The sequence below is a fragment of the Gossypium hirsutum genome, chromosome A02, assembly GCF_007990345.1.
Source record: "Gossypium hirsutum isolate 1008001.06 chromosome A02, Gossypium_hirsutum_v2.1, whole genome shotgun sequence".
Taxonomy (NCBI): Eukaryota; Viridiplantae; Streptophyta; class Magnoliopsida; order Malvales; family Malvaceae; genus Gossypium; species Gossypium hirsutum.
Window position 1 is genome coordinate 1246598 of NC_053425.1, and position 26323 is coordinate 1272920.

The 26323-nt window shown below is 31.0% G+C and overlaps 5 protein-coding genes across 6 annotated transcripts; 2 read left to right on the plus strand and 3 right to left on the minus strand.

Moving 5' to 3' along the window:
• The first annotated feature begins 824 nt into the window (after positions 1-824).
• LOC107927497 (probable tRNA N6-adenosine threonylcarbamoyltransferase) lies at positions 825-4588 on the plus strand. The gene is made up of 5 exons (XM_016858576.2): positions 825-999; positions 1814-2403; positions 2755-2910; positions 3031-3399; positions 4393-4588. The coding sequence occupies exons 2-4, from the start codon at positions 1846-1848 to the stop codon at positions 3370-3372; spliced, it is 1056 nt and encodes a 351-aa protein (XP_016714065.2). The 5' UTR covers positions 825-999; positions 1814-1845; the 3' UTR covers positions 3373-3399; positions 4393-4588.
• A 1140-nt stretch (positions 4589-5728) lies between these two features.
• Positions 5729-9071, minus strand: LOC107927341 (protein FAR-RED IMPAIRED RESPONSE 1). Its single transcript, XM_016858407.2, has 3 exons — positions 8968-9071; positions 6862-7439; positions 5729-6273 (listed from the first exon to the last, which is right to left on the minus strand). Coding segments are annotated over exons 1-3 (801 nt in total). The 5' UTR covers positions 8969-9071; the 3' UTR covers positions 5729-6051.
• Positions 9072-11014: 1943 nt separating this feature from the next.
• On the minus strand, positions 11015-12006 carry LOC107927424 (calmodulin-like protein 7). The gene has a single exon (XM_016858469.2). The coding sequence runs from the start codon at positions 11745-11747 to the stop codon at positions 11295-11297; it is 453 nt and encodes a 150-aa protein (XP_016713958.2). The 5' UTR covers positions 11748-12006; the 3' UTR covers positions 11015-11294.
• A 3341-nt stretch (positions 12007-15347) lies between these two features.
• LOC107927493 (UDP-glycosyltransferase 92A1) lies at positions 15348-17160 on the minus strand. 2 transcript variants are annotated; one of them, XM_016858572.2, is made up of 2 exons: positions 16660-17142; positions 15348-16425 (listed from the first exon to the last, which is right to left on the minus strand). In XM_016858572.2, exons 1-2 carry the CDS (start codon positions 16934-16936, stop codon positions 15449-15451), a joined length of 1254 nt encoding a protein of 417 aa, XP_016714061.2. In that variant the 5' UTR covers positions 16937-17142; the 3' UTR covers positions 15348-15448. The 2 variants fall into 2 exon arrangements, with proteins under 2 accessions (XP_016714061.2, XP_016714060.2); XM_016858571.2 differs by having other exon boundaries at positions 15348-17160.
• Positions 17161-20907: 3747 nt separating this feature from the next.
• On the plus strand, positions 20908-22981 carry LOC107927400 (transcription factor RAX3-like). Its single transcript, XM_041091600.1, has 3 exons — positions 20908-21039; positions 22213-22318; positions 22701-22981. Exons 1-3 carry the CDS (start codon positions 20908-20910, stop codon positions 22979-22981), a joined length of 519 nt encoding a protein of 172 aa, XP_040947534.1.
• The last annotated feature ends 3342 nt before the right edge of the window (positions 22982-26323 follow it).

Consider the following 26323-nt stretch of genomic DNA (forward strand, 5'->3'; position numbering starts at 1 on the left):
AACTCACTAGTCAGATTTAAAAAAAAAAATTAATAGCTCAATACCTAAATAAAAACTTTCAAATAATTTAGTGATAATTTTATAACTTTTAAAAATAAGTGGCTAATAAACTTACTAATAGTGTAGTAACATTGGGTGTAGTTTATCCCGGGTTTAGTGTTAATCATCTTTTAAAGGTAATATTTATTTGAATAATTATATAAACGAATAGTTACATTTTATGTGGAGAGAATTTTGGTCTAATTTTCATATAAATTGTTTTTTTCAAAAATCGAAGTAATATAATTTCAATCGATTTTGAAAATGAGTAATTAAAGATAATTAATCACTATATGAATATTTTTCTAGTAATTGTATAATAATTTTATTGGTATAATAATAAATTTAGCCCTCAAAATTTATATATTTTGTCAATTTGAGGATGTTGATTAAATTTGTTTAATCAAGACTAATTTGACATAATGTATAAATATTGTGGTTTAAATTTGTTATATCAAGATCAATTGACAATATATGTAAACTAAGGGCTAAATTTATTATTATAGTAATAAAAAATATGTACAATTATTAATTTATCCATAATTATTCATTTTCAAAATTGATAGAATTAATTTGCTTATATTTTTTAGAGGGACGAATTTACTAAATGAAAAGATGTATTTTTACCAATTTAATTTCATTTTAAAAAATCATATTTTTTTTAATTTCTCATTTTTTACTCTTGAAGCAAAATTATATAAATTAGTTTACTTTTGTTAATATTATTTTTGAAAATGTAGAATGTAAAATAAGAATTATTATTATTATTATTTATGACAAAAAAAAAGCATAAAGAACTCAAACGTTGCGGGAAAAGATAAGCAGAAACCCTATTCTATTCATTTTTTCTCCCTCTCTCTTTATTTCCACTGTCAGTAGCCGTTTTTTTTTGCTTCCCGCTCCGCCGCCACAGCCATATTTTTGGGCGCTAAGGTTCTCATCAAGCTCTGGTCGTCTTTGGTAAGTTCAGTTTCATGCGTCTCTTTTTCTTTATTGAATCAAAATAGGTAAGTTTTCTTATAAAATTAAAAGAATTTAAACACAATCCTAGATAAACTTGGGTATTGTGTATTAAGGGCAAGAGGGATTGAATTTGTAACAAAAGAAATAGAAATTTAAGGTGGGTTTCTCGTGTAGAATCTCCAAAGGATGAAGTGATTTCTTAAAAACAGTTTTAACTAAAATTTTCTCCGATGACTTGCTTTTTGGAGATGGATTTATGAATAAATGTTGTTTTCTTAATTTGGATGCCTTCAAATATATGTAGATGATTGAATTTTGTGTTGTTTATTTTGGTGCTTATTTGCTAATTTTTTGAGTAATATGTACAAAATTAAAAATTTAAGGGGTTTTTATTTATTTATAAAATTATAGGCTCCAAAGGATAAAGTTTATATATTTTTTATTAATGAACAGTTTAGTTTAAAGCCTTCTTGAATTACTTGCTTTTTGGTTGTGGAATTGTGGATAAATGCTTCAAATATATTTAGAAGAGTGAATTTTGTGTAGTTTATTTTGGTGCATATTTGCTAATTTTTGGTGGAATATGTAAAAGACTAAAAATTTAAGGTTTTTCTTAATAAAATTATAGGCTCCAAAGGATAAAGTTTTTTTTTTTAAATGAACAGTTTAATTGAATAACTTGTGTTTTTGGGTGTGCTGTGGAATTGTGGATAAATGATTAAAATATTTGTAGATGAGTGAATTTTTGTATAATTTTTGCGGTACTTATTTGCTAATTAAAGATCATTTGTGTTTGTTTTGATTTTCAAAGGTTTGTACTTAGCACATTACATATCTGTGAAAATGAAGAAGAAAATGATAGCTATTGGTTTCGAAGGATCAGCCAACAAAATCGGTATTGGTGTTGTAACATTAGACGGCACCATTTTATCGAACCCACGTCACACCTACATTACTCCACCCGGCCAAGGTTTCCTTCCACGTGAAACTGCTCAACACCATCTCCAACATGTGCTCCCATTGGTTAAATCGGCTTTAAAAACAGCTGAGATTACCCCCGATGAAATCGACTGTATTTGTTACACTAAGGGTCCGGGTATGGGTGCACCATTACAAGTGTCCGCAATTGTCGTTCGGATTCTTTCACTGCTATGGAAGAAGCCCGTTGTTGCGGTTAATCACTGTGTTGCGCATATTGAGATGGGAAGGATTGTTACTGGGGCCGATGATCCTGTTGTGTTGTATGTTAGCGGTGGGAATACTCAGGTTATTGCGTATAGTGAAGGACGATATAGAATCTTCGGAGAGACTATTGATATTGCTGTTGGGAATTGCTTGGATCGGTTTGCTCGTGTTTTAACCCTTTCGAACGATCCAAGTCCTGGATATAACATCGAGCAGGTACTTTAAAAGACGTTATATCATGTTTTTCAAGTTCGTAAACATTGTTGCAGTCATCTACTGTTATGCTGTTTTGCCACTGATTGAATACTTTTAGGTCGATAATGCAGTGCACGCTTCATACTTTTGAGTGATTTCAGCCATTTCGGATATGTCTTCCTGAAGCTTGATTAAGCATTTAGTCGATGTTTTCGGGCTTCTTTTTGAGACAAATTAGATGCTTTTAGCAGCATTTCCATATTACTAGATTTGTTTATTGTTTCTTTTGTTGGAATAAAGTTTTTCTCAGACAGCCTAATGTATTTCCAGTTTTCCGTTAAACTTTTCTGATATGATTTTCTCCATTTCCAGCTAGCAAAGAAAGGTGAAAAATTTATCGATCTTCCATACGTGGTCAAAGGGATGGATGTTTCATTTAGTGGAATATTGAGCTACATCGAAGCTACTGCCGAGGAGAAGCTAAAAAATAACGAATGCACCCCTGCGGATTTATGCTACTCCCTTCAGGTGAATTACCCTTTTTCGTTGTTTACGTCGAGAGTATATTCAGACTAGGTTAAGTGTCCAAGGATCCTTTTACAAGCACTGTATCATATGGTTTTCAACTTATTCTACAATACATTACAGGAAACTCTATTTGCAATGCTTGTGGAGATTACGGAACGAGCAATGGCTCATTGTGACTCGAAAGATGTTCTTATTGTTGGTGGTGTGGGTTGCAATGAGCGGTTACAAGAGATGATGCGAATAATGTGTTCCGAACGAGGTGGGAGATTGTTTGCAACTGATGACAGGTACTGCATCGACAATGGAGCGATGATAGCATATACAGGTCTCCTTGCCTTTGCTCATGGGTACTCAACACCACTCGAGGAATCAACATTCACCCAACGGTTTCGTACTGATGAGGTGCACGCAATCTGGAGAGAGAAACAAGAGTTGGGTGACTTGAGTGCTCTTCTGGAATGAGGAATCTAAATGCAAGTTCCTATTAAGGTATAGATGTTATCTGGTCTTTTAATCTTTATTTTGTTGTTTTAGAAAGTTTCAAATGGTTTTGTTGTTTTAGAAAGTTTCAAATGGTTAAGTTTCAAATTTCCAAAGTTTCGTATTTACTAAATGTAAAACCCTATTGTTCTCGATTCACGTGTGTCGAATATGATTCATGTGTGCCGAATATGAGTATGTGTCTAACACAGGCACGTTCAATTTTTCCAAGGCTTTTCCATGTACTTGAAAGGGGTTTAGAAGGTCATGTCCTCAAAACTATGTTCGAAGCTGTGTCGGATAAGGTGGCAGTCTAGGGTAATTAAAGAAAAATTGAAGTTCCTGTTCCTGTACTAGGAGTAAGATTACATTTTGCTCTCTCTACTAAAAAATGGGTAAATTAGTCTCCCTACATTAGTTCAAAAAGCATATTGGTCCTTTCTGTTAAAAATTTCATTCATTTGTACAATTAAAAATTGGTGTGGTTATTGAAATAACCCGATAGTGATATGTGGCATATCATGTGTACATCATGCTAAAAATGAATACAATTTTTAACAGAAAGACTAATTTGCTCTTTGATTTAGTATAAGGGCTTCGATGGTATTTTTACCGCCAAACCTAGAGCACTAGTAGATTTCATGCGCCTATGAAATATATTATTTTCATCGGGTCATATGTTATCATGCTTATCGGTACCATTGTATCATCAGCCATGTTTCTCCTACTCGTTTTTCTTATACACATGTTCCACCCATATAGTGACATGGATATGTGTTGTAACCCTTGAACGAATCTCCAAATACACGGAAAAACTTAAAAGGAAACAAATATACTCGTGTCATATACATACTCGTACATGATACTCTCACTTGAGTTCGAGTAACAATAGTTATGATCAAATCTAATCGAGTTTAGCATTTATATAGTGTTAATGATTTGATTAAAGTTCCAAATATTTTCCTTACAACAACATGCTACATGTTTTTTTTTTCCAACCAGGTTTCCATGATTGTGTTGGGATCAGGATCTTGAAGATTCAGAAATGATTTCATGTATTAATTATATTGTTTTGTAGTAGACTTTACTAGGCAAAAAAGTTAAGAACAAACTTTAACTCTGTATTATGATGAATATGTCTGAATATGTAAATCATGTTCTGAATTTGTTTATTTGGAATTGGTAGCTTGAAACTTCACTTTTTTTTTTCTTCTTTTATAATTACCTCAAAATTATATTTCCTTTAAGTTTTGCATTATAATTATTGTTTTATTATTACATTAACATTAATATTTGTTGAGTGAAATCTAGTTAGACGTTACATTATGCGGACCGAGTTATCGGATTGATCCAAGATTCAAACTTGAAACCTTCAAGTTAACAAATCATTCTAAGATTCGAGTACGAGACCCGTGAACAAATCGTTTCAAGATTTAAACTTTAATGCTAAGGTTAAGAATGTTGAGTTAACGAATCATTTTGAGATTTAAATTTGAGATTTTAAAAATTTTAAAGAATTGGATCTTTTAATTTAATTATATGCAGAAATGCTAAAAGTCAAATGAATATTTTAATACTAGATTATGGTACGTTATTTCATCAGTAATATCAGTTTTTATTAGTACAAATGAATTATTATTTTTATTTAACTATATAGATTAGTTTACCCATTTTTTTTGAATAGAATGACAAAAGTACAATTTGAGTTTTAATATAAGTGCTTTCATAATAATTTTCCTAAAATGTGACTTTGCTTTATTTTGGTTTGGAATAAAAAAAAATTAAAACATACTTTGATTTGATTGCCCAAATGTGAAAATTCCAAGGGCTAAATTGGGTTTATGAAATTTTTTTAAATAAATGCATAAAATTTAATTAATTAATATAATCACTTTTAAAAAATAATATCCAATCCTAGGCAAAACCCATATGTTTGATTTTTTATATTTCATTAAATATTCATGTTGATACATATTTAAATATGAATATGAGAGGCAAACGTGTCATGGAGGTCCTTGCAATACGAGTCAAATTGTAAATTTTCTTTATAAAAAATAGACAAATTAATCCCTACACATTAGAGTAGAGAGTGAATTAATAATTTTTGTCAAAAATTTTATTCATTTGTATTGTTAAAAATTAACATGACTGACGAAATAATCAAATAGTGATTTGTGACGTGCCACGTGTATCTTATGTTGACGTACAATAACCGTTTTTTAATAGAAAAACTAATTTATTCTTTAATCTAACATACAAAGACTAATTTGCTCATTTTATTAAAGGGAACAAAATGTAATTCAACTCTGGATACTTTTACCGAATATGGCAACATAAATTTCTAAAAACTTTTGAAATACATTAAATATATATGTATAAATATCTTGTGTCCCGATCTCTCATTGATCATAAAGATTAACAGCATAAAACCAATGTACAAAACCTATGAGATCTACACAACAAAAATAATATACTTGCGAGAAGTTACTTACCCTTTTTAGAGATTTATCAAAGGGTAGAACATCATGAATGCTACAAAATAATGGATGTGATGATCTCTAGATTCAACCACACCGATGTTCCGAATGGCACCCTGGATCGTTTTTGAAAACCGGTGTGTTTGTTCCTCGATGGAGGCCAAAAAAGGCACATAATTCTCCATTATCTTGAACACCATGAATGCTCCAAATTATGACTGTGATGATCTCTAGATTCAACTTCTTTGATGTTTCGAACCACACCCTCGACTTTTTTCGATAACTGGTTTGCTTGTTCCTCGATGGAGGCCAAAAATGCACATAATTGTTCCCTACAAGACACTAATTCTTCATTTGCCTGATTCAACTTGGATGATAATTCCTGGATTTTCTTATCTTTGTCATCCTGATGCATAAAAAAAGAACATGGTTGATTTAATTTATAAGCATGTACTAGGCAACGTTGAAAAAACCAAACCGGAGGTCCAACCGATTGGACTTTTGATTCCATATTTGACCGGACTGCTCAATCATCTTGAAAATTTAAGATGATAATAAATTCAAAGAATTCAAAGTTGAAAAAAAAATCTGGTTTTACCAGTTTTTAACCGGGTTTCGCTTCCTAGTTCCCGGTGTTTTTACTGGTTTTGGCTGGTTCCCTAATTTTCCGATTCAACATACATAGTTGAACCACCGACCAACTTCAACAGGTTGAACAGACAGGTCTGGTCTGGTTTTTTCGTTCATGGGACTCAAATATGTATATGTACAAATATATTCAATTTTTTCTAGGATTTTCACGTATTTGGAGGGTCTTTGAAGGACTACCCGTGTCTAGATAAGCATCAAACGTAAGTTCAGGACACATGTACTTCAAGAAAAACGAATAGTCGAAGCAACATAACAATCCTCTATCTCTCCAACAAGTAAAAGCAGAACAGTAAGAAATATCAGCCTAATTCTTTCAAACCAAAAATGGAGGGTAATAACTTACAGTATATGGTTGATCTTTTCCTGAGGTAACAAAAAGAGGATGATTATGCTCCTTAACGAATTTCGTGATTATGTATTTCCCGGGTTTCTCTCTCTTCACGTTCATCCTCGCCATGCACCCTTCTCGTTTGCTCTCTCGCTTTCGAACCCGAACACGAATACTCTTTTGTTTGTTCTGATTAAAACCTTCTTTGTTACATGCAAGTCGACGATGGATGATCGATCCATCGAGCTCACACTTTCGGGACGAGATAATTCGTGTTAAAAAACCCATGCGTTTAGCGTATTCATCATAGAAAGCTTTTGCTGCTTGCATGGATTCAAATAGCATACCCTCATATGGTTCTTGGTTTAGGTTGAGTTTGCATAACCCGGATTCATCTCCTCCACAACTTTTTGTAACTAGAATTTTTTCTTCTTTGCTTTTTTCGACTTCAGTTACACCAGATTCGCCATCTAAACAACTTTCTCTGATTAAAACTTTATCTTCTTTGCTTTTGTCAGCTTCGCTGATGCCGGATTCACCTTTGATACAACTTTCTGTTATCACGATACGTTCCATGAGGTTCTCCTTTTCCACTGCAAACCAGGACAAAACAATTTATCATATGCCAATAATCACAAACACAAACAACCATAATTTGTAAGCATATCAGCATTCTGGAAGTGTGGAGTTATCGGCTTTCAAATAGCCGATAACATACGATGGTCTACAAACATTAGCACAATTTATACATTTACTTGGCGAAAAAAAGCACACAATGGTACTCAATATCATAAACATAAGCTTCAGAAAACTGGTAATAATAACAACTTATTTTACAAATCCGATATCGTTTATTGACTCGAAATTTAGTGATCAAAATCACATAGTAAGTTGAACAGAAACCCAGCAATTTTTTACATTTAATGCTTATAGAAACACCCACAAATAGTAGTGTAAGTGAGACAATGCTTTTGACTCGAAAAAAAGCTCTGGTTCAATTCAGTCATTCTCGAGCTGAGTCGAGTTCAAGCTATTGAACGAGCGAAGTTTCTTAACACTCAATTTGAGCAACTCACAAACTTAATCAAGCTCGAGCTTTTATTACTTAATCCAAAAAAATTGTATATGTAACAGACTCAAGCTCGAACTTGAGTCAAACTGAGTCAAACTCGAGCTTAGATACACCCACAAATACTAGTGTGAGACAATGCTTTTGACTTGAAAAAAGATCAAATTCAATTCAGTCATTCTCAAGCTGGGTCGAGCTCGAGCTATCGAGCGAGCCAACTTTGAGTATCTCAATACTTGATCTGAGCAACTCGTTAACTTAATCAAGCTTGAGCTTTTACTACTTTATCCAAAAATTTGTATATGCAAATGGACTCAAGCTCAAACTCGAGTTTGAGTATATAAACAGTGTAAACAAGCTTAAATCGAGCCAAGCTCGAGCTTAGATAATGGCATTCAATTGAGCTCAAACTGAGCTTCAAGCATCAAGTCTCGAATCGAGCTCGAGCTTCTGACTGTTCCAGCTCTGCTCGACTCTATTACAGCCCTGCTGGCCACAAAAGAACATGCACAAGCGCACATATGTATATACATATATGCATAAGCTAAATTTAACATTTTCTTTCCTTTAGCTGTTTGGGAACAGGGAAAGAAAGTGAATAAAAAATTTAAATTAAGAACTTTTAGTATTTCTGGTTACTGGTTAGGTCAAGCGAGCCAAGTTTTTCCCGAATTTTCTTTTCTTCTTTTCAAGTTATTTCCATTTTTTTTTCTATTTATCTGAAGAGTAAAAAATTTTCAATTCCCTATACTTTCCGTGCATTTTCCAAGGAACCAAAAAGGTGCTTAGTACATTTAGCGGCAGCTAAAAGATACAAAAAAAAAAAGACGATTTACTCCGTTTAACTAAGCTACAATCCAGTGGTTTTCTCGAGAAACAAACAGGGAGATATCGCATATATAACCACTAAAAAGAATTCAAATTTGAATTTCAGGAATAAATCTAAAAAATTTGGAAAAAGTTGAATCGCAAAATCGAATTAGAAGAAACTAAAATGCAACAGCAAGGAAAAAAATATTATTATTTTTTAAAATATATAAAAAAAAACTTACTTGAGTTTCTTCTTCTCCTTCTTCACTTATTATTGTAGAGTGGTTGACATGTTGAGATAAAAAAAAAAGCATTTAAAATTTCAAAGAGAAAAAAGAAAAAAAAGGCTTTTAAGTGAATATTTTGGAGTATTTAAGGCTAATCATTAAATATTTTTTTTTTTATTTTTTTTGGTATTTTCCATTTTTGGAGAAAATTCTTACTTTTTTTTCACCAAAAAATACATATTTATTATTTAATTATATTTAAGTAAGTTCCTATTTTATTTTCAGTTAAATTTGATTAAGAAGAGGCTAAAAACCAAAACAAAATTATTAATTCATTCTTTTAATAGTTAATCTCCATTTGATTGATTTCATTTTATTATTTTGTTATAAATAAAAATAAAAACTGTAAAAAGATAAATAAGTAAATATAATTAAAAAAATTAAAGGGAATTTATATTAAAAAAATTTTGTTAAGTACCTAAATAATTTATTTTTTGTAATTAATATCAATATCTGTTTTATAATTTATGAAATGTATTTTTTTTGAATTTCCTGATTGTTTTTTTTTAATAATGTCATCTTTAAAATTTGAAATTTAATTATGAGCGTAATAAATTTTACCACTATATTCATCGATTGCTAGTTAATTTAATTCTTTTGTTAAATGAAAAAAGTTTCCTCTCAAAATAGAAAAACGATCAATCACTCTACATACAATCTTAATTCGCGTTGTTAGTTGTCAATCTCATCTTATGTATTTGCATTGGAAACCTAGAGCTAATCATGGGTTAGGTCGGATTTGGACAAAATTTTAGGCTCGGATTCTGCTCGAAAATGGATCTACAATTTTATCCAAGCCCAATCCAAATAAAAATGTTAGAACCCGAGCTTTGCACGGGTCGCTCATATTAATTTTTTTATATTATTTTTTATATAAATTTTTTTTAAAAATAATATATCAAATACACTAAAAACATTAAATAAATGTTTATCAATAAATTAAAAATAAAATTTTAAAAAATTTTATACTTAAATAACATTAATATAGATACAACTTAGCAAGAAAATGTCTATAAAATAGTAGCAAAATTAACAATAAAACAAGAGTTATATAATGTCCAAACAATAACAATAATATAATGTAATATAATAACAAATTGACAACAAAACAACGACAAACAACTTACCCAAAGCCCGGTCCGTTTAAAAAAAGGGTTTTTTTTTCAAACCCATTTTTCAGATTTATATTATTGTCCAAATCCTCCCATATTTCAAATAGACCTTTAGGCCAAGCCAAACGACCCTACCCATAATCAGGTTTATTAAACCTAGTGCGAAAAATAGCAACTAATCTAGGCTTTAGTATGAGGCACTGATAATCATACGCTAGATATGATGAATGAAACTTAAGTGGAAGAGGCCAACATATACATGAAAATGACACATTTCGACACTGACTTTCCAATAGGACCCAATTTACCTTGAATACTAACGCAATAACCTTTCTTATCCTAATCGACAAGCCAAAATCCTCCCATCTCTTTCGGATCAACGAGAAGACATCACACACATGATGAAGCATACTCACCTTTCATATTCATCGTAAAAGATCTAGGCACCATCTTTGTACTCGAATTGTGGTACCTTCATGTGGTTCTACAAAATAACACCAAGTCCTACTACTATTAAAAGGAGGTTAAGATTTAATCCGGACATGACATGAGAATATAACTAAAAAACGACATGAATATATCAACATATCAAAATCTATATAAGGTAAATTATCAATGTGTTAGAATTGCACAATAATACAATACAGATATACGAATTTTCATGCCTATGTTTATCGGATTGTAAAGTACTATCATTTCCCATTATGTAACTCAAAATGAACATTTTAGTTATAACTAAGAAAAAAATTGAACACAGATGTGTTTTTAAAATCAAACAAGCTATCAAAGACTCTTGTTTTATATTATTCAAACTTTTTATTTTTTTTAACAATATTTAGTTAACGATATCGATCAAGTATAGTTTATAAGATAAAAATACTCCAAATATATATATAAATCATATTCTTATTAAATACATATTCATAATCAGCACTCATTCCAAATCCGAATAATTTTGCCTTTCATTTTAAATAAACATATATATATCAATATACACTTATACACTATCCCAAATCAAATTTTACAACCCCTAAAAAAGAACATCACCTATCCCATTGCACCCTCATATAGATTTCCGTACTATGAGTTTGAGTGACAGTTGGCAACAATCGATTGGTTGGTAAGCCGAAGACAAAGATTGTATTGATTTGTCGGAGATTGATCCCTTTGTCAAATTAATGCACTGAGACCGCCTCCTTTCATCATTTGTTTGAATTCGCTAAAATTAACCCTACCATCACCGTCTGCATCCACTTGCATTATCATTCTCTTGCAATCCTCGGCCTTTTCCCCTTGTTTTAGCCCTAGAGAGACCAAAATGGACCCCAATTCATCGATGGAAATGTAACCATCTCCGTTCTGATCAAAAACCTTAAAAGCTTCCTTTATATCTTCCTCTTCATCTTTATCACTCATGATGGATTGATACAACTCACCGAACTCGTCGAAGTCGATGCAATTGTCGCCATTGACGTCGTATTTTTCGATCATTTGGATTAAGTCACCTTCGGGAATAAAGATACCCAAGCTCTCCAATGATTCGATCAAGTCTTTCTTCGTAATCTTTCCATCTCCGTTCTTGTCGAACATTTGAAAAACCCTTTTCAACTCCGTCTCATCCATTCCAACAAAGATGCCAATACCGATATCGATATCGACGTCGGTGCCTTGTCAGGTTTCGAAGAGGAACTAGAGATGTATGTTTTGATTGGGTAAAAAATTAATCGAAGGCAAGGAGAAATTAAGTTTTTTTAGAAATCAAATAATACAAAATATGATTGTTTGTATGGTGAGAAAATCCTCGAGAAAATAGTTAGAATTGAAAGGAAAAACAAAACCCTATTTCCATGGTGGGGAGATAATTTAGATGCAACAACACCCTTTTTAGAGAAGTGTAAGTTGGGGGAGACTAATCAAATTAGGTGTGACATTATTTATATTATGATTTTTAATATAACCTAATGTTTTTTATATTAAATTAATGCTTATTATAAAGTTTATGAAAACGCGTTGTTGTTTATTATATTATCATGTATTTTTTAATTAAAGAATTGGACCGTCGATAACGGATCTTAGGAAATGGAAATAATAAAATAAATGTTTCATTAGTAAATTAATCCCAAAATTATATCTCAATTTTCAGATTGATCCTTAAAGTGTTTTGGTCAAAAATTATATCTAAACTATCAATTTTATTTCAATTTTAAAAAGAATTACAATACCATCCAATAAGAATATGACACATGGCATGTTCTTATTGGATGTTATCATTTTTTTTATAAAATTAGACAAAATTAATAGTTTAGGTATAATTTCTTATTAAAAAAAATTTAAAGACTAATACGGTAATTGAGGTATACAAGGACCAAATTACTAATAAAACCTAAAACAAATTTGATAAGGTTTTTGCCATTGCATCAATGATTTGGTTGGCAATTGATGTGATATATATAATATGGGTTAAATTTAGCTACTAGTCCCTGTACTATGCATAAATTATAGATTTAGTCTATGTACTTTTCGAATTTTAAAATTTCATTCTTAACTGAAACAGTAGCAATTAAAATATGATATTTTCAAAATTTTATGCGAAAACATATTATTGTATATGTAATGCAATATCAGCTTGCGCTTTTCACATAACACTCGAAAAAAAATCACGTATTTTTCGTTAATTGATTTAACAGTTACCGTTTAATTCATAACTGAGATTTCAAAATCCGAAAATATAGAGATTAAAAATGATCAAATTGAAAACAAAGACTAAACCCATAGCTTACACATATAGTATGGCACTAATAGCAAATCTGACCTAATAAATTTAACTTTTACAGTTTAGGTCAAAATTAAAATTTTAAAATTTAAAAAATACAGAACTAAAATTTACCAAGTTAGAGCATAAGAACTAAATTTAAAACTTACACAGAATACAGGGACTAATAACATAATTTAACTTAAATATTTTGACTTTAGCTAGTATCAAAGTTGTGATATTCCAATGAATATGCATTTAATTTAAGTATATTAAGAGTATATTTCTTCTAAAAAAAGTAAATTTATATATTTGAGTAAATTATATTTTATTTACTAATCCAATGAAATGGTCCATGAAGAAGAGACAAGTAGTCATTTGTTTAGCAAACATCTGTGTCTGCAAATTCTCTTATCTGTCTTTTTGTCGGTGTCTGGTCTTTATCTTGCCTTGTGATGGATGAAATAATTTAAAATTAATTTAAAAAAAAATTAACCGTATTAAATTAAATAAATGTGTTCATAGATCGAGTTGGACCAAATTCACGTATTAACAGTTTTCATACTTTTTGGCATTGAAATAGCAGCTGCTCCATATCTTGTGTCTATATCACCTGCCGAGCCTTTTACGGCGAGTTCTCAACCGCCGGTTTTGAGTTCAAAAGAGTCCACAATGGCTCCAATGGCTCAACCAACAATCGTACCTATGGTTTCTACGACTAAATCGACTTCAATGTCGAGCTTGAAACAACCTGCTATGGCACCTATGACTTCGACTCATCCATATGCACCGGATAAACCATCTTTGCCTACTAATATTCCACCGGTCTCGAACTCGGCGCACCACCTATGGGTTCATATCGACTTTCATTGTCAAACTCAAACTCTAAATCGAGTTTGGTTTTGCCTGCAATGGCACCTATAGATTTCCCTCAACGATGGAACTCAACATCAGGCTTGGCACTACTAGGAATGTTGCCTTTAACTATGATCGAACTGTTTTTGCGTACTAATGGTTCATCATTGCCGAGCTTGACACATCTTGGAATGGCGCCTATAGGTTCCTCTAAACCATTGATATTGTCGAACTCTAGCTTGTTACAGGGCTTGGCACTGCCGGGAACGTCGCCTTCGCTTACTAGTAGTCTATCTTATCCAACTCAACACCATCGCATAATAAATTTCCAAGCTTCACGCTGCTCACAATGTCACCTCTGTAAAGTCCGATCCAAATCCGAGTTCAACAAAATCCACAACTTTTGTAAAGTACAATAAGTAACAATAAAATTTACAAAAAATTTAATTTATAATAATTTATAATGAGTAGTCTATTGTTAGTCCTATCCATGCACTTTTCAAATTTATAATTTATAATAATTTTTATAATTTTAATCTTTTTTAAGGCTTAAGTGCTATAAAATTATTGTAAAATAATTAAAAATCAATTAAATCATCGTAAAATTATTTTTTTTAAAAATTAATTAAGTTGCCACATAATCATTTTTAACATTAAATCTCGGAAAAATTATTTTATGAACCTTTCTCACCATATTATTTATTGTTCATTTTTAATTATTTAATGACATTTCAACAAATTTTCCATGTCATTGATACACAAATTTGGTAATTTTTTATCCTAAACTCTAAACCTTAAATCTTAAAATTTGAACCCTGAACATTGAACCTCAAATCACGAACATCAAACTCTAAACTTTAAAGTTTGGAGTTCAATGTTTAGGGTTCAAGTTTGTATTCGGGGTTCGAGTTTCATGGTAAAAAAAATTACCAAAATTATATATCAATAATATGAAAAAAATTACTGAAATGTCATTAAATAATTAAAAAGAGACCATAAATGATATAATGAGAAAGATCCATAAAATAAACAATTCAAGGAATTCAATTGATTCATATTTTTTATTATTAATTTAATTAAAATTTTAATTATTTTTAGAGGATTTTGTTTAAAGTGTAAGGACAAGCAATAAAGACTTAAGAGTTAATAGGTGTTACAACAGGATAATGGCTTAGAGCTAATAGGCGTTACAACAAGGTATGTCCATTGGCAAAAGGTGCAGGGAAGATATAAGATTTTAAAAATTGGATCCATAGTTAAATTAGTCAAATTATTAGTTTATTAATTTAATCAATCCAATCAACTTGATTGGTTCGCTCAATCGACTTAAATAAATTATTAAAAAGTTAGATTCAATTGTTTGATTCAATCAATTTTTTACCTAAATAAATTAGTTTTATATGTTTGTCTCTAGATTGATAACCTAACCAATTTTTTATTTGATTGGCCAGTCTAGCTTGATTCAAACAACATTATCTAGCATATGAGTGGGCGTAAGGCAGTAGGGTTGGTGTCGGTGCTCCAGGGTCAAGCTAAATCTGAGCTTAGATTTTTCTTTTAAAAATCTGAGTTTTGGGATTGTAAAACTAAATGTAAAAATTAAAAGTAAAAAGAAATTCATCATAAGCTCAAAATTTATAAAAAGTAAATGATAGAACACTTCATTAAAAACTACAAAATTCAATCATTATAAGCTCAAAACAAGACATTGATCTGGTTATTTCCTTGCTGTTGTAATGGTTGAAACAAAATCATCCAATGCTTTAATGGAAGACCCTTTTTCATTTCCTTCATCTTTAACAGCTGCCATTATATGTTCTGCAATTTCTTGAGCTTTTCTCTTCATATCCCTTCCTTTCCCTTCTTTCCCCATCACCATTTCAATCACTTCCTTAACCTTATCGCTCGAAATACTACTCCGAACCCCTCTTGTCAACTCCACCGCGACCCCCATTTCCTCCACCAACATCTTCGAATTGTAAGCTTGTTCGGCTGCCAATGGCCACCCTATGATTTTCACACCTTGACTCAAGCTTTCCATCGTTGAATTCCACCCGCAATGACTCAAAAATGCCCCGGTTGATCTATGCGACAATATTTCAAGTTGGGGTGCCCAGTTTTTCACCAACAGCCCTTGGTTATTCCTACTCATTCGGTCTTCAAAACCTTCCGGTAACCATTCCGGTTTGAATTCGGCTTTCAAGTCGAAACCAAGCGGTGGCCTGATAACCCAAACGAACGGTTTCCCAGCTTTTTCTAACCCGGTTGCTAGTTCCATCATTTGTGATGGACTAATAGTGTTTTGTGAACCAAATGAAATGTATAGAACTGAATCATCACTATGCATATCAAGCCATTGAACACATTTCTCAGGTGATGTCCCTGGCTCTTTCCCTGCATGTTGTCTCACCGATGCCGGTGCCGATGAGTTGATTAACCATGATTTAGGCAAAAGAGGACCAATGGACCAAACAGGGGATTTGATGTATTTCCTCAATAAATCCAACCCAAATGGTTCGATCTCTTCAACAGTATTACACAACCACCCAAAGGATTTAAAAGAGCTTAAAATCTGTGGTTGCATAAACTTGGACCATAAATCAGTCCCATCAGCTTTTCTCAAAAATTCATGGAGTTGAGAAACATGAAATTTGCATCTATCAGGGAATCCAGGCACATTAAACTCTTCATTATCTGTTCTACGATGTGGGAGATTAGTCCATAACGAAACATAAGCTAAAGTGCCATAAGCACCACCGGTTGAAAACGCAATGTTTATAGTGTTTAAACTATTAGCAACATCAACAGCCCACCCACAAAACACATCAGCAATAACACAAACAGGTGGTTTGCACTGTTTTTTAACAATATCTTTTAACAAATTATAAAACGGAGTTTTCAAATAAACCGATGAAGCAAAGAATTTACCGATGAGATCTAACGATAAGTTCTCCGTATTCTCTGTGTTGGGTGGTAACCCATGGTCGGAACTGTTGAATTGAAGCTCCAAAAAATGGATACCGGGAATGGGGTTTCCTCGGAGAGTTGAACGGAGGTATTGGATGTTAAGAGGGGTATTAGCAATGGCGATGTTGAAGCCAGTTTGGTGATGGATTTGCTTTGCTAAAGCTAAGAATGGAATGAGATGGCCATGAGCCATGAATGGAACCATTACGATGTGAATGTAATCATTGGATGAACCCATGATTGAGCTGTTGAAGATGGATTGTTTTTTTGTTTGTTTGGATGCTCTCGGGAAAATTGTGGGTTTCAGTGACGAACTTTGAATCTGGTTTTGAAGGTTAATAATGGCGGTCCCATGGTAGTTGGGAATTTGATCCTCACATTTTGTGTGTGTGTAAATGCAAGTGCATTAATTCTCCCAACAAGGCACTAAATTGGTTTGGGAAGGCGTGTTAAAATTACACCTCTATGCTTGTGTCGAGTCTTAGTTCGACATTAATATTGGCAACATTAGATATTGTATCAAAAAAATATCTACTCTTAATGAACTTATAGAATAAAAAAGATTTCGATAAATATTATATTTTTGTATATATTTTTATAAATTTATATATATAATTTTTAAAGATGAAAAGTAAATTGATAAAACGTGTAAAGTTGGAGTTTATATTTATTAAATTTCTTGAAATTAAAATTAAATTGGTAAAATTTATAAATAATGAATAACTAAATTTGTTATTAAGTCACACCAACATTCTATAAAAGATTTAATAGAAAAATGACTAAAATATTATATTTTAATAATAGATAAAAAAAATTTAACTTAAGTAACTAAAACATAAATATACTAATAAATAGGACACTATTAATTCTCACTTTTTATTTATTTATTTTATGTATGTGTGCATTAATTCTCATGTAATTTTCTGATAATGCATTAATAACGTGCCTCAAAATGTAATTTTTGTTTGTAATTTTTATTGAAAATTAAATTTTTAAAATTCTTTATTTTGAAATTATTTTTAAAATTTTTAAGAATCAAGATAAAATTGATAAAATATATAAAGTTGAAGATTAAATTTATTGATTTTTTTTTTAAAATTAAGATCAAATTAATAAAATATGTAAATAGTAAAAGGCTAATTTGTTATTATAGAAAAAAAATCGCATCGATAAGTCGATATTTTGCAATTTTTTAGGTGCATTAATTCTCACATAAATTTTGGAGAAGGCATTAAAACAATTTGGTAAGACATTTTAAAATGTCAAATTTCATGCGGACAAGTATCATCGTCTTTATTAGGAGCGAAACCAGAAAATCTTTTTAGGGGGCCGAATTTAAATTATAATTTTTACAATAGTAAAAATATATTTTCATCATTTTAATAGTTTATATCTTTATAATTTTTAAAGGATTAAATAAAATTTTTTATCATTTTTAAAGGGGCCAAAGTAAAATTTTACCTTCACTAATTTAAAATTTTAAAAATGTTCATTAGCCTAAATGAAAAAAAAATTGCATTTTAGGGGGGTCAAAGCCCCTGCCAGCCCTTAGTTATGCCCCTAGTCTTTACTAAATGCGTTTGGTTTTAAGAAATAGAGATTATTTGATAAAAGTACTATTAAAGTCTTTGTACAAGAGTTGAAATGCATTTTTCTCTTTCTACTCAAAAGATAGTAAATTAGTCTTTATACGAGTAAAATGTCCTTATACATTAATATGAAGTACATGTGATATGCCATGTGTAACTGTTTAGTTATTCTATCAGTTACGCTAGTTTTTAATAGTAAAAATGGATGAAATTTTTAATAGAAATGACAATTTTGCTCTTTGTTCTAACATATAGGAATTACTTTGCTCATGTTTTGAGTAATATGGGCAAAATACAACTTAACTACGACTACAAGTGCCTTCATAGTACTTTTACCAAATTTTCATTTTTAGTTTTTTCGAGAAAATGAAACACTAAAGAAAATGCGTTTTGTTGAAAATTTTGAAAATGATTTTTAGAAAATAAAAATAAAAATATGTGATAATTAGAAAAAAAAATTTAATAATTTTTTTTAAAATTGAATAAAAGAATTGCTAACAATGACTTCCAACTTTAAATTTGATTAATATAAATGTAATGATTTTTATTTTATTTCTTATGTTTTTATTATAAGAAAACAGTGTACAAATATGTTTTCATACTTTCATTATTAAAAATAATTTTTTATTTTTATTTACTAAATACAATTTTCAATTAGAAAAACAGAAAATCAGAATTAGTTTCTAAAAATGAAAACAAAGAATATATATTTTTATGGAAAAATAGTTGGACTTTATATATTAAAAAAATATTCAACATACAAATATAATAACGGATAATAAAACCAAGAAAGTAAAAAAGGTGCATAGGGAAATAAACTGATCCCTCAAGAACCAACGAAAATCCAGCAAAAAAAAAGAAAAAAAAAAAGAGCTACTCAACTCCATTCAAGGCATCAAAAACAATAAGAAAACCAAAAGCCCATCAGAAACCAACATCATAATAAGTAAGATGATGTTGGCCCTTATCTGCACACTTTTGCTCCTAACAGTAACTCTTCCTGCTTTGCCAATCTCATAAGAGATGAGAGTCATTCACTACAAATCAAAAAGACGTAAGGACTAAGTGGATCTCCCAGTCTAAGGTCTCTTGTCGATTTAAAGATCTCCCCCCTCTTCATTAATAACAATCGAATAAAAGACAGTAGTTATGCAATCCATAATGAAATCCACCAATGAGACAAGGAAGCTCATCTTTAACACCATATTCCATAGAAAATGTCATTCAGCCCTGTCATAGGCTTTACTCGTATCGAGTTTGAGTGCAAAAAAATATTTTCTTCTAGTTCTTTGTTGCTTGAAAGCATGTAGAATTTCATAGGTAAGGACATTATTAGTGATTAATCTCCTCGAAACAAAGGCACCCTATGTTTCATCTATATAAACATCCATAACTTTTTGTAACCAATTAACAATAATTTTTTATATAATTTTATAATTTTAGAAAATGAGACTCGTTAATTCGATTATTATTTAAAATATCCAATTAGTTATGTGATCTAATAATCTCTTCTTTTTTTAAAGTCGAATTTTAATGTTGTTTTATAGTTTTATAAATTAACATAATAGAAAAAAAGGGAATGACTTTCTATAGTTTTGGCAATTTGGGAAAACTAATCCTAGAGAAGAGGGAGAAAGGCAAAGGAGGGGTAAATCGATTATGGATTTTAACAATTAAGGTGAGTTTTGATTTTTGTTTCAATCTATTTTCATTTGGGTTAATTGTGGTTTTTGTTCCAATCTACCACTACTATTAGGGTAAATTATGGTTTTTGACCTTTATCATCGGGACTAAAGGTGACCATAGCGATAATTTTGTTTTTTTAGGGGTTTTAAGAAAATTCTGAATTTTTTTAAACTTTCTAACTATTTATCATGTTTAAGTGGTTGTTTTTAATTTTTTTTTAACTTTACTACATATTTTGAAAATTATTTGCAAAACAAATTTATAAAGTTTAATGAGATTATAAATTAATAATTTTTATATTAATTATTTAGGTTTACTTCAAATTTTAGGTGTTAGTGATAATTTTGCATATTCATGAGATTCTATCTCACAACATTTTTATTTTAATATTTAATAATTATAATTAAACTACTCATTCCGTACAAACCCCATGGATGCTTCCTGGAATAATTACTAATCCGAATCACATAATATTCAATTTAAAATAGTCAAATATTTCAACCACTTGTCTTATTAAAATCCATCCCAAATACAAACGTGGTTACAAAGAAAGTATTTGGTACTCAAAGTAAACACACTGAAATTAAACAACCTATTGATATAAATGTAATGAAGTTCAAATCCCTATTACTATAAGAGTCTCGTTGATATAGCCCATCATGGAATAGATGCTTCCTGAAAGAACAACCTGTTCAAGAAAATTAAAGTACACATTTTAGTGAGCGATAAATATATATAGTATCTAACAAAGACTGCTAACAAATGTGTTCATGGCAAACAAGATGACCAATATCTACTACAACCATATAGGTGTGACTTTAAATAATTGGATAAAAGAAAAACAGAAAAAAAAACCAGGCGATCCATCAAAGTTTATAAAAAGGGTGAGCCTTTGGTTTCATAAAAGTCAGCAAAGAAGAAAGAAAATAGAGAAATGGGGAGAGCTCCCTGTTGTGACAAAGCAAATGTGAAGAATGGGCGTTGGTCTCCTGAAGAAGACTCTAAGCTGAAGGGTTATATAGAGAAAAATGGAACTGGTTTTGGATTGCTCTCCCTCAAAAAGCTGGTATGCATCACGTACATACATACATAAACTTACTGTGATAATGGCAACGCTGCCAACAAATGTGGTCATGGCAAACAAGATGACAAATATCTACTACAACCAAACGGGTATATATATGAAAAAAAAACTTACCGAGAAGTTAGGCAGGAGGAAACAGCTCGATAACCGGAGCGTTTCCATTGCCATTGCCATCGACGTTATTGCCATGTATACGACGTCGGATACACCAGAAGCTGCATATGATTAAAACCACGGCAACAACAAATAGGGTTATCAGAACCAAAGGCTTCTCTGCATATTTAATGGTTTCAGTCACAGAAAAATCTATTTCTGGTGATGATGGTGGACTATTGTATCCGTTTCCCTCCATATTTTCTTGGTTCAACCTTGGCTAAATGGGGTTTCTGTTAAAAGTAAGCCCCCAACTGGGTATATATAGAGCTCTCCGTGTCACCGACCTGTCTAATTCTTTTCTAGAGGGCTAATTGTCTTTTAGTTGTGGATAAAGGAGTGCTTATTCAGACGTTGTCAGACATCTGATGAACTTTTCATTGAAAAACTGTAACCAAAAACACGGGCTTGACTAAGGGAATAAGCCCATCAAGAGTAAAAGTAGTTTGAAGTTGACAAAATATATGGAAATACATAAACAAAGTTGGACAAAAATACCTTCATCTCCTCCTGGAGCTCCATTACAAATCACAGCCCTTCGTCCTCCTTATCTTTACAAATCTCAGCCCTTCATCTCTTCCTTTTTGACCTTCATTTCCTCCTTCTATTAGAGCTCCAATAGAAAGTCATTGCAAATCTTAGTCCCATCTCCTTTTTCTATTAGTGCTCCAAGGTCATAGCCCTTCATCTCCTCCTTTCTCTAACATCTATTACAAAATTAAATTATATAATTTGATTCAATAAATTTTTTTGATCTATTTGAAAGTCGAGGTTGTAAGTTATTTAATATACACAATGCTTATTATCACTAAAAAGAATTACAAGTTAAAATTTTTAGTAGTAATGATTAATAGTAAGTTTTGTTTTTCTTATTGTATCATTATTTGTTGGCACATATGAGATTTGTTTTGAACTTTTTTAATAATTCGAACAAAATTAAATTTTTTTATCTTTATTTTGTACTTTTTACTTTTATTATGCACACATTATTACTTCTAATAGAAGATTATTATAAATCTCAACCCTTCATCTCCTCCATTGGAGCTCCAATTGAAGTTCATTACAAATCTCAACCTTTCATATCCTCCTTCTATTGGAGCTCCAATAGGTCATTACAAATCTCAAGCCTTCATCTCTACTTTCTTAATTGCCAACGAAGATTATTCAAGAGCCGGCACTTTTTGATGAGTATCATGGAGATAAGCGAGCAAGAGATCGAGGCTCAGATTAAGCAGCAAGGAACTAGCAAAGGCATCTTTTGGAGAATTTACAGGATTCGACCATGAAGAAAAGATCAGCGTTTACTTGGACTATGAAGGGCAATACCGCATATGTAATCTATTTTCATGTAAAGAAAAGTTATTCTAATGGAATTGAATTCAAGATCAACATCTTTCTTTCTTTTGCATTCATTCCATACATTTGCATTACATTGCAACATTTGCATTAAACTTTCACTAAAGAACCCTGATTAAACAAAATTATTTCAGTTAATCTGGAAACCAACGAGAATCAAGCAACCGAACATAGCTACTATACCCGCCGTAAAACCAAAGCAATGGACCAGAGATTAGAAAGGATAGAACAAATGCAAAGGGAGATGCAAGAACAAGTACAAGCGCAGATGCAAGAGCAACTGGCTAAGATACAACAAGATATGAAGGAAAAAATGGAAGAATCCCAAAATAATCTGATAGGTCAGTTGGCACAGTTGCTGGTTAATTGGAGATCTCAACCTTTTCATCTCCTCTTTTTATTGGAGCTCCAATAGAAGGTCATTACAAATTTTTGTCAAATTTGAAAAATAAATAAAAATACATAAATAAAGTTTGACAAACTTTACTAATTGAAGGGTTGAGATTTTGACAGATGTTAGAGAAAGAAGGAGATGAAGGGCTGAGATTTGTAATGACCTTCTATTAGAGCTCCAATAGAAGGAGGAGATGAAGGGCTGAGATTTGTATTGACCTTTTATTGGAGCTCCAATAGAAAGAGGAGATAAAGAGATGAAGGGTTGAGATTTGTAATGACTTTCTATTGGAACTCCAATAGAAATAGGAGATGAAGAGATGAAGGTATTTTTGTCAAACTTGAAAAAATAAATAAAATATATAAAGTTTGACAAACTTTACTAATTGAAGGGTTGAGATTTTGACAGATGTTAGAGAAAATAGGAGATGAAGGGCTAAGATTTGTAATGACCTTTTATTGGAGCTCCAATAGAAGGAGGAGATGAAGGGCTGAGATTTGTAATGACCTTCTATTGGAGCTCCAATAGAAAGAGGAGATGAATAGATGAAGGGTTGAAATTTGTAATAACCTTCTAGCATCTCCTCCAAAAAATAAAGAATAAAAGTAAAATTTAACTTTTCCATTAATCTAAAAGAGTTTTTTCATCATCTCCAAAACTTTTCTCTCAAACACATTACTACGTTTATATTTGAAGTGTTTCGATTTAATAACAGTTAACAAAAAAATTATATTATAATTAAAAAAATTTTAAACAAAAATATATTATATAATTTAATAAAAGTTAACAAAAAAATTATATTATAATTAAAAAAAATTTAAACAAAAATATATTATATAATTTAATAAAAGTTATGTTTTAATTCCCCTCAAGTTTCTTTCCTTGAGTTTGTTCGCTGTTATGTAAATAAACAAGTATAGTTTTTTGTCCACATTTCGTGTTGGCATAAAAAATTGAAGATTAAAATATGCTCTAAGTCTCTAAGCATTCCGTACATTTGGGATTTAGTTCTTCTACATTTATTTTTAGAAATTTAGTCTCTCTATTTTTCGAATTTAATAATTTAGGTCCAATTGTTAGTACCATTAAGTTTTTTCTATTAAAAGTTATGGCATGACATTTTGAAATTAAAAAAATCACTTGGTAGTAATGTGACCATAAAAATAATGTTAAAATTATTGATTAGGATTTTTCTTAAAATGTCACGTGTCAATCAGACACTAACTCAATTAGAAAAATTGCAAAAATGATTTTTCTTATTTAAAATAAGTTTTATTATTCGGGATTACTTTAGTCTTTTTATTTTTTTAAAAATAATAAATAATTTGCATGTGGTGGGATTTGAACCCACTATTTTTGCATCAATAAAAGTCTAATTTTATTAATCAACCAAAGGTTTATTTTAAAATATTTTGTACATTTTACTTTTATTATGCACATATTATTACTTTCAATAGATAATCATTACAAATCTCAGCCCTTCATCTCCTCCATTGGAGCTCCAATAGAAGTTCATTACAAATCTCAACCCTTCATCTCCTCTTTCTATTGGAGATCTGAACCCTTCATCTCCTCCTTTTATTGGAGCTCCAATAGAAGGTCATTATGAATCTTAGCCCTTCATCTTTTCATCTCCTCCTTTTATTGAAGCTTCAATAGAAGGTCAATACAAATCTCAGCCCTTCATCTCTTCATCTCCTCTTTCTATTGGAGCTCCAATAAAAGGTCAATACAAATCTCAGCCCTTCATCTCCTCTTTCTATTGGAGCTCCAATAGAAGGTCAATACAAATCTCAGCCCTTCATCTCTTCATCTCCTCTTTCTATTGGAGCTCCAATAAAAGGTCAATACAAATCTCAGCCCTTCATCTCCTCTTTCTATTGGAGCTCCAATAGAAGGTCATTACAAATCTCAGCCCTTCATCTCCTCATTTCTCTAACATCTGTCAAAATCTCAACCCTTCAATTAGTAACGTTTGTCTTTATTTGTTTATTCAAGTTTGACAAAAATACCTTTATCTCCTCCTTCTATCGAAGCTCCAATAGAAGGAGTACTCTTTCTCTCCTTTTGTAGGCTCCACTAACCCACTTATAAGCCAGCTCGTTAGAGATGAGGTCAAAAAAATTTTATAAACAAAAACAAAATCAACGGTACCTATAGGATTAAGATGATAGATAACTTATGAAGAAAGAAAAAAAAATTAAGACAAATAAAAAGTTGACTTGAGGAGTCAATAATTTTACTTAAAGCTTTAATTTTGTCTCTAGGATACAATAAGCTATAAAATAAAAAAGTAGAATAGTTTACAAAAATTGTAAAAATACGAATGTATTAATTTTTGTGCTCGAGGTCGGCTCAATAATTAAGCTTAGGGTTGTATATAGAGGCAATAACGTCATTTTATAATATAAAAATATAAAAAGCTCAATAAAGCTCCCAAGTTGTTCGAATCAAGTATTATTAAGCTTGAATTCGACTCGATCAATAGCTCGAGCTAGGCTCGATAATTACCGAATTGAGTTTAAATTTTTTTGAGTCAAACTCAAGTAGCTTACGAGTACAAATATCTAATTAACAACCTTACCTTAATCCAAAATAAAATCTAGACTAAAAATCTACACATGCATAAATATACCTAACCGAACTCAAACCTAGAAACTCAGTGATCCAAAATTTTAAAGCATCGTTTAGTTTCTAATTATTGTTTAGATTGTTTGGAACATTATCATGCATATTCTCTAGTTTTAACTACAATTATTATTGAATTATTCTTCTTTTCCTTCCTCTCTTTTCCCACCCTTTTCTTCTCTATTCCTTCACCTCACGCCCCAAATCCCCTAAAAAACCAATAGAAAATAGGTGTAAGTGTAACAAATCTAAACCCAAACTATACCACTATGGATTTTTTAGGTTTAGAGAGGAGATGAAGGGTTGTGATTTGTAACGACCTTTATTACTAGATAATTTTAATGGATTTTGGAGACAAAGTACTAGACATGTTCATGAGTCAAGTTACTCACCTAGACTCAAAGGTTCGCCCGAAATTTGGAAGGGTTTGTACAAAAATACTAGGCCAAAAAAATTGGATTAGGCAAAAAAAATTAGACCCATTTAAAATATGAGTTGGGCTTGGGTTTGAACATTTAAAGCCCGAGCTCGGCCCAATTTAAGTTTATAATACTTTATATTATGTTAAGATTACTATATAAAAAAATTCAATAAGTAAAAAATGTGTATATAATTATTAAATATTAAAATAAAATAAAATAAAATAATGTCAATAAGTTTTGGTTTTTGTTCCGATCTACTGCTACTGGAGTTACTGAGATATCTTTTACAAAGATTGAGTGTAGGGTATAAAAT